Source organism: Chlorocebus sabaeus, chromosome X (genome assembly GCF_047675955.1).
Source record: "Chlorocebus sabaeus isolate Y175 chromosome X, mChlSab1.0.hap1, whole genome shotgun sequence".
In the NCBI taxonomy this organism is placed as follows: domain Eukaryota; kingdom Metazoa; phylum Chordata; class Mammalia; order Primates; family Cercopithecidae; genus Chlorocebus; species Chlorocebus sabaeus.
Window position 1 is genome coordinate 87,198,566 of NC_132933.1, and position 12,266 is coordinate 87,210,831.

The following is a 12,266-nucleotide window of genomic DNA, read 5'->3' on the forward strand; positions in this document are numbered from 1 at the left end:
AGAGCAGTTAAGTTTTATGTTCATGGCCAACTCTTAGGTGGCTAGAGATCCAATGTGGGATCCTTGTTTCACAAGCAAGCACTGGATAAAATGTCAGTGAGAAGGAAGAAGAGGAGGAAGAAGTAGAGGACGGGCAAAAACAGATCCAGTGAAGGGTACACCTCTCCCAGAAACTTGCTTATTCTCTATCAGCCTTGTAGGCCCTCACAGAAAATTCAGAAGTCTCTCTCCTTTGATCTCCAGGACTAATACCAAAGGAAATCTTATTTACAAAATATAAGATCAGTTGAAAGCCCAATACTAAGTGTGTGGCAATCTTCCTGACTAGAAATTCTCCCTTTTGCTCCACCCAAGCCCACATCACCAACTCTCCCCGTCCAAGGGCAACATAGTCAACAATGACTAAGATAGAGGAAGGGGAAAAGGAGCTTAGCAATTTAAGACTTAGTCAAAAGCAATTTCATAGCCCTACAAAGAGGGATGTTGTGGGGGAGGGAGTAAAGGAAGTCAAATCTCATATGCGCTCAGTTTTAGTTTGTTTCTTTGTCTTCCCTTTCCCTGATGGAACAATGACCAATCCAAGGGTCTTCTATTCTTCCTGAGTCACAGATAACCAAAAATAGCCAGCAACTGTAGTCTGCAGGCTGGACTCCAAGACCCCACCCAAGGCATGTAGTCAACAGTTGTGTCTCCAAGCCAGGATCTCCACAGTGAGCTCTCTGGTAGGTAGATCCAATATATCCAGAGCAGAGCTCACCGAAATAGAGGGGGCTGCTCATATATTGATAGCCGGAGGAGAAAATGACACACTCAATGCCATTCTAAATGGGAAAAGGAAGCTTCTCAAAAGGTATTTTTAAAAAGACACCTAGACAACTGTCCCAAGCTGTAAGTGTCAAAAGCTCAGCTCTTCTAACCTAAAGTTAGATAGCTCAGGACTGGGAAGGGGAGGTAGAGGGAACTTAGACTCAGCCCACCCTGGAAAGCCAAGTGAGAAGCCTGGGCATACAACAGGCATACTTAAAGAACTAGACTTACCAACTGGAAGGTTTTACCTGCTCCAAAGAAATAGTTTCAAATACTGAAAGCCCTAGCCCCATCCCACCCCCACACTCTGAACCTCTTTAGGCCAATCGAGACCACTCCTAGGCTGTCAAAGATCTAGGTAAGAAGCTGGAGAGGAGTGACCAGGCAGTGCCAAGAGGATAAAGGAAGATAAGAAAGCAGGGTGGAGAAATCACAGTCATTCCAGAGCTCTCTCATCTTCCCCACTCCTCCCCCATATTAGGACTCTAAACAAGAAGAAAAGAAGTTTGCAGGTGGTATTGTATAAACTTGAAGAAGGCAATCCCTGTACTAAAGGGGAACAGAGGACTAGTTGAGGTGGGGTGGCAAGGAGAGGGAGTAACTTGAGGGGGGAGAAAATAGCCAAATAAGGCAGACTTGACTGGTAGGAATCATCAGGAAAGGTTCCAGAAGTTGACGTCGCAGGGAGGAAGCCTTTAGTCATCGGTTTCCTCTGGCAACTGGCCTAAGGCCAGAGGGAAAAAAAATCCCAACCTTAGGAAAATGCCCAGGCTATGGCAGACAGAAAGGCAACTAGGCTAGATTTTCACCAGGCCAACAACAGGCCCTGCTGGAGCAGCTCTTCAAGCACTCAAAGTAGAAAGCTGTAGTGTAACCCTAAAGCAAATGGTAGATGTTCCCACCAGGCATATGCTAGATCTACAATGGCCCAGGCACCAAGGGAAATAAGGAACCTGGGAGGGGGTTTTGTTCTTTTCCATTTGCATATTTCTTTTTTCTTTCTTTTATATTTTTATTTTTTTAAGACAGAGTCTTGCTTTGTCACCCAGGCTGGAGTGCAACGGCGTGATCTCAGCTCACTCTAACCTCCATCTCCCAGGTTCAAGTGATTCTCCTGCCTCAGCCTCCCCAGTAGCTGGGATTACAGGCGCCCACCAACACGCCTGGCTATTTTGTCTATTTTTAGTAGAGACGAGGTTTCACCATATTGGCCAGGCTGGTCTCAAATTCCTGACCTCAAATGATCCACCTGCCTCGGCCTCTCAAAATGCTGGGATTACAGGTATGAGCCACCACGCTCAAATTCCATTTGCCTATTTCTAATATTGCTGATATTTTCATGTTGGAGAAAAGGAAAATTAGAAGGCAAAGAAGTTATGTGACTTTTCTTCTTTGTAAAGGAATTAGTCAGTCTCCCACAAGTATCTACAAGGATGTTTGGAGAGGAGTTTAGCTCACTTAAAACCCTTGAAAATAGCAAAGATTTGTACGACTTAACTAATGATACCCAGATTGACTGTTACCTTGACCCTCACCCTCCAACTCCATACCATAGATTAGTCAACCTCAGTTAAAAATTACAACAGATAAAAAAGAGGCTCTTGGTGAGCTTCATCAAACATCCAGGTTGAGATTCTGAAAAACTAAATGGATCGGCCAGGCGCAATGCCTCACACCTGTAACCCCAACACTTTGGGAGGCTGAAGTAGGCGGATCACCTGAGGTCAGGAGTTCAAGATCAGCCTGGCCAACATGGTGAAACCTCGTCTCTACTAAAAAAATACAAAAATTAGCCGGGCTTGGTGGCGCATGCCTGTAGTCCCAGCTACTTGGGTGGTTGAGGCAGGAGAATCTCTCGAACCCAGGAGACGGAGGTTGCAGTGAGCCAAAATCATGCCACTGCACTCCAACGTGGGCAACAGAGCAAGACTCTGTCTCAAAAAAAAAAAAAAAAAAAAGAAAGAAAGAAAAAAAAGAAATGGATCATGGGTGGAGGGAGGGCAGATTAGATCAAGAAAGTGAGATCAGGAACCTTATCTAAACACACAACTTGAGAAAAATAAGACTTGATCCTTCTCAGGTATTTAATGGAGGCCAAGGCTAAAGAAAGGGAAAGAAATACTGATCAAGCCTGATAGGTATGCCTTGTTCCCCCTCCTAGGCCTTGGCCCCAGTCACTTCCCAAATATATACCCAGGAAAAGTTCAGGATTATATCTTGTTTTATACAACCAAATTGTCACATCTCAACTCTTCTCTCATTAGGCCCAGACCAATACCCCGGATGTACAATGTATCTGTCAAATTCCCACAAGGTAGAAGGGTTGCCAGGAATGGGAAGAAACTTCAATCTTCAAAGTTACCAATCACAGAAGATAACTGGCAAAAAAGTTCTATTAAGCAAGCACAGAGCCATTTGCCATACTAGTGGCCTAGAAGATATATCAACACTTACCTTATGCCATAACAAGCCGATTGAAAGAAGCATCAGATCTGGTATCTGTGGCACCAACAAAGGGCTATGCTTTGAAAGTTGCCCAAAAGGCCTTTTCTCCAAATTCAAGACACGGATGCTGCAGCTGTGCCCTGGCCAGAAAACGTCATATTCCTCCACCTCCAACAACCACACACTGAGAAATCCTCCCTGTATCTCCACCCTTTCCCAAATACCTGATTTTCTAGCACAGTCAATGGGAGAATTAAAGGCTGTTTCTAGGCTGCTGACATAAAAAGTTATTGCCAAGCTCTATTCTTTGGTTTAGTTCATGTGTAAGCATGAAGAAAAGACCCTCTCACATACCTACTTAGGCAACAGAAGCAACATTTTTAAAAATTAATTTGCCCAGGCGGGGCGTGGTGGCTCACACCTGTAATCCCACCACTTTAGGAGGCCGAGGCGGGTGGATCACTTGAGGTCAGGAGTTCAAGACCAGCCTGGCCAACATGGTGAAACCCCGCCTCTACTAAATATACAAAAATTAGCTGGGCATGGTGGCTCATGCCTGTAATCCCAGTTATTTGGGAGGCTGAGGCACAAGAATCGCTTGAACCCAGGAGGCAGAGGTTACAGTGAACCAAGATTACGTCATTGCACTCCAGCCTGGGCAACTGAGCAAGACTCCATCTCAAAAAAAATATATATTAATTTGCCCAATTCTGGAAAACCAAAGGTATAGTCTCCCCCACAGACCCTTGTTTGCCAATTAAGAAAGGACTGTTGGATCCATATGACCCTAGAAAGAGCAGCTTCATCTATGCTTATATCTGTGGCTCCCCTTGAATCAGTCAGCACCTCAAGCCTCCCTTCACTTCAGAAAAAGTCACTGTCAAGAGAGCATCAGCCTAGGGCCACCTGGTTTACACCCACATACCCAAAACACATCACTTTCCCACCCAGAACGGCCACTGCTCCCAAGTGTACACACCCTTTAAGGCCCTGTTCATGTCCCAGTAAACCCTTTCTCCTCAAAAAGTTGTAGAAAATGCCATGCAAAGTATATATTTTTCTCAAGTCATTTTTAAGTGAGTTAGCCCTAAATCCCCAATTAAATAGGAGATAGGAGATCTCTGAAGGCAGCAATTACATCATCCCTTCATTTATTTCTATCCCTTATGGGAAATAGTACATAGTAACCACTCATTAAATGGTGAGAATTCAACTACCTGTCTTCTTTCTTGTCCATCCCATCTAGCACAAAGTTAGGCATATACTAATTCAACAAATAATCATAACATCTGTATATCACTTGTCAGATTCTAGGCACAGTTCTAAGCCCTTTACATAAATTACCTCATTTAATCCTCACAACAACCCTGTAAGTACTATTATTATTTATGATTGAGGAAAATGAGGTGTAGAAGTTAAATAACTTGTCCAAGGCTACATAACTAGTTGGTCGCAGAGCTCAGATGTGACTCCAAGCAGTCTAGTTTCAGAGTCTGTTTTGCAACACTATGCTTCCTTTCCATGGAGGCTTGAAAGGTCCTTTTTTAGCTTCCTGCCCCAGACTTGGCCTATAAGCACCTAGAGGTGAGTGGTGAAGTTTGAGGACAGGAGATTCCAGTCTGCATTCAAACAATTTGCTACAGCAGCAAATATTGTCACTAAATTGAAAAAGTGCCATACTGTTCTCCTAACTCAAGGGGCAGATCAAGCTGGAGCACTGAGTCAGAATTCAGAATTCAAAGAGGTCAGAGCTCAGAATTAAACAGGGCAAAGAGAAAGCAGGGAACTGGGGTGAGGGGTGGGCAGGAAGAGAAGACAGTCATCGGAGATCCCAGAAAAACCTGCTATAGCAAAAGCATTTTAGGGGAACTCCATTGTAGCCATATTGTTAATGTAATCACCACAGAGCCAATTCTCTGGAAGTCTGTGCTCTCTGGATGGAGTCATCCTTCTAAGACAGCCAAGTCCAGTGGGAGACCACTAACTTGGGAATTAGGAAATCCAAGTTCTCCTTTCAATACCATTACCAACTTTGGGACCTCGAACAAGCTGCCTAACTCCTCTGGCTATGAATAACGATGAAGAAATTACTCCCTAAAGTTTCTTAGGACAGCAAGGCCTAGTCTCAAGCAGGAAAATGTAACTAGTGTCCTCTTTCTACCTCCTTTCAGCCTATACATATGCCTTCCACCACCCTTCACAAGCCAAAGCAAAACACTTACCTTCCTGGGAAGTGCTACAAAGAGTTCCTGAGACAAGGTCAGAGCCTGAACCATTTCCAAATAAAGAAATCCATGAAGTCAGCTCTACATTCTCAGAAGAACTTGCTCTTTCCATGACCATAACTCCACAGTCATGTCACCACCAGCACAGAGGGAGAAGACACTGAGCACCTCGCAGTGAGTGCCATTTAGAAGGTAGGCATTCAACGTCCCTCCCCTACACTGGAGCCAAGCAAGTTAGGTTTTATTCCTGGCACTATAACCAGTTCACTCAAATCCTTTCCCTTTTCTGGACTTTAGTGCCCCCATCAAGAAGATAAAGGCTGAGGCAGAAGAATTAAGGCCAACTCAGTTGTTCCGTGGTTCAAAACACTCCTGTGAGAAACCCTGCCCATCCAGAACAACCAGCTAATGGAAAGCTTAAGGCTAGGGAAGCTCTGGGTTGCCCTAGATGCAAATGCCTTTGAAATGCTGTACCCCATGCAAAATTAGCCGGGCATGGTGGCGCATGCCTGTAATCCCAGCTACTGGGGAGCCTGAGGCAGGAGAATCGCTTGAACCCAGGAGGCAGAGGTTGCGGTGAGCCAAGATTGCGCCATTGCACTCCAGTCTGAGCAACAAGAGCAAAACTCCGTATCAAAAAATTAAAAAAAAATAAAAAATAAAAAATAAGCTGTACCCCACAATAGCCAGTCCTCAGCTCACTGGTGGTAGATACTTTAGGAGGCTTGTTTCGGAGCCCTTAGGAAGGCCTCAATATCTACCAATATATCTAACTACCACACTAACCATGTTAGAAGAAAATCTGAAACATAATCTAGTAGCTTCCAGGCCTTCCTTTCAGCAGAAATAAAAGGGACTATTCTACTATCAGGCAGGCAGTCATTGAAAAATGTGGGAAGAATGGCAGGAAAATCTATGAAGCTTCTGGTGTTTGTCCAAAGCTTTTCAGTCAACCCACAACCTTCATAATATACTCTCACTTGGTTTATTTCTTTCCACAGTAAGGAAAGACACAGCCCTTTCTCTCCCATAGACTCAGGAAGAAATGGCCAAGAGTACTCAAGACAGTATTCTTCTTGGATCTAATAATGAAACAAACTAACTCCCATGTGAGAAACAGTCCATTCTGAACTCAGCACTCAAGAAGAAACAGCACTCCAGAAGTATAATGGGACAAGAGGAAACATTTTAATAAGCACTGTTCAATTTTGTATTTCCAATACTGCCTGGCACATAGGTGCCCAAACGTTGACGAAAGAATGTCTGAAGAAATGAACACACAAATAAGAGACTTAATGCTATACCATCAAGATTCTCAAAAGCATCAGTACTGGAGGGATTCCTAGAGTTTACCCATCACTGGTACACCTCCCTCATGACAAGCTGGAGAGACAGAGGGCCTTAAGAAAGGACTTGCCTAAAGTCCCACTTCATTTGGCTCACTTTACTGAGGACAGGAGAGAAGTTCTTCTTACATGGAAAGAGAAGAAAATTTCTCAGTTCAGTGTTGCTTTCCATTTCCCAACACCCACGTTCCAAATTCATGGAATCCTGAGCTAACCCTCCCAAGTGACAACTTCTACACCACAAATTAGAACCTGGAATTGAAAAGTTTTTCAGCTCTAAGCATGAAAGGGAAGGAGGGATGGACAGCAAAGCCAGTCAATCATGAAAATACCACCCCCTTCACTTGAACCAACAGACTATCCCAAAGGAGACCACATTTGTACCTGTATTTTCCCCTTTGCAAGCAAAGTAATAGAGCAGGTGGCAGGGAAAGAAGATTGTGAGTTAGGAAAGAGGTATATGATAAATTCAATTCTATCTTTGAAAGATTGGAGACAGACTGTTTGAAATCTGTAACAATGCCAAACTTCCAGCAACTATGGTTATGAAACGCCTAACTCTGGTAGTGTTGGTAGCCAGATCTTCTCCCCTCTGGGGACCCTGAGTTTAGAAATTCCAGTGGGGGAAACTCCCAGAAAGATACAAAGGGACCTAAGACAGGCTGTTGCCATGCAACACTAGAACAGAGTTCAGAATAATTGTAGCTGTCATATTATCTCATCCAGAGAGAATTAGATTTGGAGGCAAGGGAATAGACTAGATGACTTCCAAATGTCCTTTCCAGCTCCATCATTCGGTAAAGCAGTTTCATGGGAGCAGGAGGTAAGAGAAAAGTCAGAACAACACCCTAAAACAAGCTACTGTTGCAGGCAGCTAGAGAACGGAAAGTTAGAAGATTAGTGGTCAATACTACTTCTATCACTGACTCACAGAGCAACCTTTCCCTCTCCAAGCCTAACACGAGAGTATAGATTAGTTAGTGTGGGTCCCACAAAGGCCTTCCTGCCCCACTAGCCCCCTCCCTACCCAGAGGGCTGTTAAAAGAAATGTGTAAAGGAAATTCCCAAGATGGTTCCTGCTCTGTCTCTATCATCTACACTTTCACAAAGGGCCAAGTGAACTGAAGAACCAAAGTCAAGAGATGCAGGATCCTCTCTCATACAACCTCTCTTCCTGATCCTTTTCCCCACACTTAAGTCTGCAGGCAGGGCTGGTTCAAGGGTTAAAAGACTGAGATTCTGGCTCCTATTTACCAAGTACCACTTTAGTGCCACTCGAGTGGCTCAAGTAATGCTAGGAATGGCAGGAGAATAAACAGTTCACATAGCCTCTGTTAAAGTTTAGCTGAATGCTGACCCAGACACCTTCAAATACTTCAAGGATCTAGGCTCTATGTCTGCTCACATTGATGGTCCCATCAAATGACCACTTGATTGCCTTTCCCCTGATCTGTTGATCTATGGCTAAAACCCCAGCAGATCAAAGAGGTATTTCACCAAGACTAACCCTCTAACTAAGACCTGGATTCAAGTCCTAGCTTTGCAACTGGCATACTGCATCACTCTAGGTTAGTCTTCCCCTAACATGGTTTCAGTTTCATCGTCTATACAATGAGAGGAATTGGACTTTGTAGTTGTGGAGAGCCTTTTCAATACTAGTATTTAATAAATCCCACAAACTCAAGAACATCTCAAAAATTCAAAACACTCTTTTTTTAGGAAATCCAAGAAAGCCTCAAGTCCTTTGTGATCTTAAAAGAAAAAAATCAAAGAAGGTAGGGAGGGGGAAAGGCCTTTTCAAAAATATATATATAACTGTCATCATCACCTAAAAATGTAGATGGCAATTAATAAGCTTTTCCATTCTGACTACTAAAGCAGACTCAGGAAACTAGCAACCAGAAGCAGAGTCCAAGGAATGGCAAGAAGGCAAGGGTGGCGGTGGATAGTGAGGCATGTTTTTTTTGTTTTTTTGCTTTTTTGTTTTTGAGACAGAGTCTCGCTGTGTCGCCCAGGCTGGAGTGCAGTGATGCAATCTCAGCCCACTGCAACCTCCACCTCCCGGGTTCAAGCCATTCTTCTGCCTCAGCCTCCCGAATAGCTGGGATTACAGGTGCACACCACCACACCTGGCTAATTTTTGTAATTTTAGTAGAGACGGGGTTTCACCATGTTGGTCAGGCTGGTCTCGAACTCCTGACCTCGTGATCCACCCGCCTTGCCCTCCCAAAGTGCTGGGATTAAAGGCTTGAGCCACTGCGCTCGGCCGGCATGTTTTAACAGATATAGGGGTGGTTGGGCTGACTAGGAGGGACAATTAGCTATAAAAGTGAAACCAACCCTAGATAGGCTGTAGACATGCTGCATATGAATGAAGGAGTTTGATTTTCCATTACCTTTCTCTATCTGTCATACGCTAGAAATAGCCTAAAGCACATAAATGAAAATGGAGCAGAGAAAGGGAAATATTTTCCCCTTTTAATTAACATTACTGGTTGGTATTCAGTGAACTAGGGTGTGCCCCTGAACACCTCGGCCTTGGTATGAGGAATAAGAAAAGTAACAGGAGGCACGTGGTGACACTACTGAACCTTACCAGGAGACCACACAAATGCCAACCTTGGCCACTTTGCTCAAATTACTCATTTCCTTTTATCTGAGGCCCATAAAGGTCTGAGAATAGGGGGTAATTTGTTTGGAGCAAGAAAAGGAACTCAAATGTCAAGAACTCAATCATTGGGTCAGAATAGAGGGTCAATGAGATAAGCATCAGAAAGCCTGGACCCCAATCTTGGCTCAGTCACCATGTGCCCTTAGGTAGGTCTTTCCCTGTAGGTCTCAATATCCTCATTAGTTTTTTGTTTTTGTTTTTGTTTTTAAGAGAGTTTTACTAAATAGATAGTCTCCAAAGTCCCTTTCAGGTTAAGATTCTACGGTCTTAACAGACATAATATAGTTGCTTTTCCTAAAAGTTGACCATTCCTTGAGTCGAAGCATAGAAAATTCTCTAACGCTTCCAGTCTATCAAAACTCAGCCCTCTCCCTCCAATTTGATTCAGGTTTCAGTCAATCTGCATAAAAATGCCTTCAGTATTTAGGTACCTTCATTACTCCAGGACTGACTACAAACAGCTTATACTTCAATCTCTCTCCGTTCCCAGGAAAACAATAAATACACTGTCTTGTCTTCTTTTCCACTTTGACTCAGATGAGACATTAATGCAAGTTTGAGGCAACTTCCAGGCCCATGAAGTTGTGTTTCAAAGTGGGCTATCTCAGAATTGAGGATGAGATATGCCACTACAGAAGAAAGGCCATGGAGCAATGTCTACTCCCAGGGATCCACCCAACTGTTCAGGCAAAGCCGCACCTTAAGAGGAGTCAGGACTCAACCGCAGAAAGAGACCCAAGGAGCCGCTCCTGACAGGATCTTTATAATCCTGTTTTGGCAGACAATGGGGTATTTTCCCCTCTCTCCAAAACCATTACTCTCTTTCTTTGGGGGCAGGGGTTAGGGAAGAAAGTGTGTAAAAGTCGCATGTCCTAAAACCACAAGCAATTTAAAGGAGACAGACAGTGAAGCACATACTTTTTGAAAACTTGGTGTTTCTGAAGGACAACGTTCTGGAAAGGCAAGAACGACTTGGCAGTGAGGCTGGTATACAGTAACGTGGCAACCAAAGCTCATCACAAACCCAAAAGGCTGGTCCCTCAACTTGCCTCCTCTCATCCCAGGGGCCTTCAGCCCTTTTCAAGGCTACTAGTCACTATCTCACCTCTACAAGTCTCAAGCAGTCCTGGGGAGACATATCTGGGAGCACTGCATTGCCTAGGCCAGCCCAACAAGCTGTTTGGCCTAAGGGACTCAAGCCAGGGTGGTCACCAGGCCTTTCTGAGCAAGGGAAGGGCCTCAGCAGCCATTTGGCATGACTTGCACAAAAGCAAGCAGAGCTCATTAGTCAGGCACACCCCTCCTCCCCTCTCCCTACTGGGCATCCGGCCCCCCTATCCCCACTCCCAGGAGGCTTCTGTTCCTCTCATAGCAGCCAGTGGGGTGGAGACGCATCCCCAAATCAACCACCACTCTAGAAAGGTGTGGCCCCACGAGAGAACCCACACCACACAAAATAGTCCGGAGGGGATAGGAGGAGCTAGAGAGGCATTAAGCAATAGGAGGGGCAGGGATTTGGGGGTGGAGGGGAGGGAGAAACCGGTCCTCTCTCCCAGGAGATGAGGTAGGCCTCTCCTCAGACTGGTGCCTAAATAAGTGTTGGTGCTCTCGGGTGCATCCTCGATGACGATTTCCTCACATCTCTCTCCTCACCTCCTAGTGGAAAACAGCTGGAGCCACCCGGTGAGGCTGTGGGAAAGATGAGTGGGGGTGCCAGATCCGCCCCGAGCGGCTCCCTCCTTCCTCCCTGCTTCTCTGTTCCCATGGCCCCTCTTGGACATTGGCAGCCTTGCCCCAGAAATGTGTCAATTACTGAGTTGGGGAAAGTGTTGTCTTCTGGACCAGAATCCTCTCCTCTGTGCCCATGGCCCGTCAGAGAAAAGGGGAAACCCCAGGCCCCAACGAAGCCGTCCTCACTGTTGCATCTCAGACACAGGGAACTGGAACCTGAGAAAGAGGCAGGCCTCGCCCTGTCCAAACTTCCAGCCTGGACACCCCCTCAACCCCTGAGGGCGCACCAGACCAGGATCCCACTCCGGTCCCCTCCCTACCCTTGGCTATGGCGGAGGGAGCGGCGTCCCAGGCGGGCCGGTGGCTGGCCAAGCCCTCAGCCATCAGCAAAGGGCTATGAGGCTCAGCCAGAGCCACTGGGGTCGACAGCGCCCACCCCCGGCACTCACCGTTTTGGGCATGGTGGCGGCAAAGGCAGCGGAGTTGGCGAAGTTTAGCTAGGACTGTCGGGCAGTGCTGAGCACGCAGTACACACGGCTCGGATTCGGTTGGCCGGGGACTCAGATTGGGTCCCTCACTAGCGTCGGGGCGACTGTTAGGCTTCCTGCTAACGGGCCACGACTTCACAAACCCCACCCAGGAAAGAGACGCCCCTGTCGCGCCGCCCGCTCCTTTATGTGGCCCGGCTTCCGCGCCGCTCCCCGCCCTCGCGCCCGCCTCCCAGCCGACCGCTGGCCTTGCCCCGCCCAGCCCCGCCTGGCCCGGCCGGGCGCAGCCAGACCACAGCGCCCACGTGGGAGGCCCCGGCTGGGCCCAGGCGGACCTAAGGTAGCTACCACTCCCGACCCAGACCCACCCCGCTCCTCTCCCACCCCCATCACAGCCCCCAGCCTTGCACGTCCTGGCCTTCCAGCCCCACCCCCACTCAGGCCCCAGACCCTGGGCCCTGACAGATGCTTACTCAGCCCCTGACTGCAACTTTCCACTGATGGGGAGCTCACTACCTATCACAGCTATCTTTTCCTTCTCTAGACAACTCTG

At 46.4% G+C, this 12,266-nt stretch overlaps 1 protein-coding gene across 2 annotated transcripts in view; it reads right to left on the reverse strand.

Annotated features, from left to right (window-relative positions):
- MSN (moesin) overlaps positions 1–11,928 on the reverse strand; it is a 74,572-nt gene extending 62,644 nt beyond the window's left edge. The window contains exons 1-2 of one of the 2 annotated variants that reach the window (XM_037994671.2): positions 11,675–11,928; positions 11,148–11,183 (exon numbers count right to left, since the gene is read on the reverse strand). Coding sequence is in view for 1 of the 2 variants with exons in the window: in XM_007991921.3 (XP_007990112.1) it covers positions 11,675–11,686 (12 nt within the window). In the remaining variant the exon portion in view is untranslated. The remainder of the gene's footprint in view (positions 1–11,147; positions 11,184–11,674) is intronic. The other variant, XM_007991921.3, reaches the window with a different exon arrangement.
- Positions 11,929–12,266: the final 338 nt, after the last annotated feature.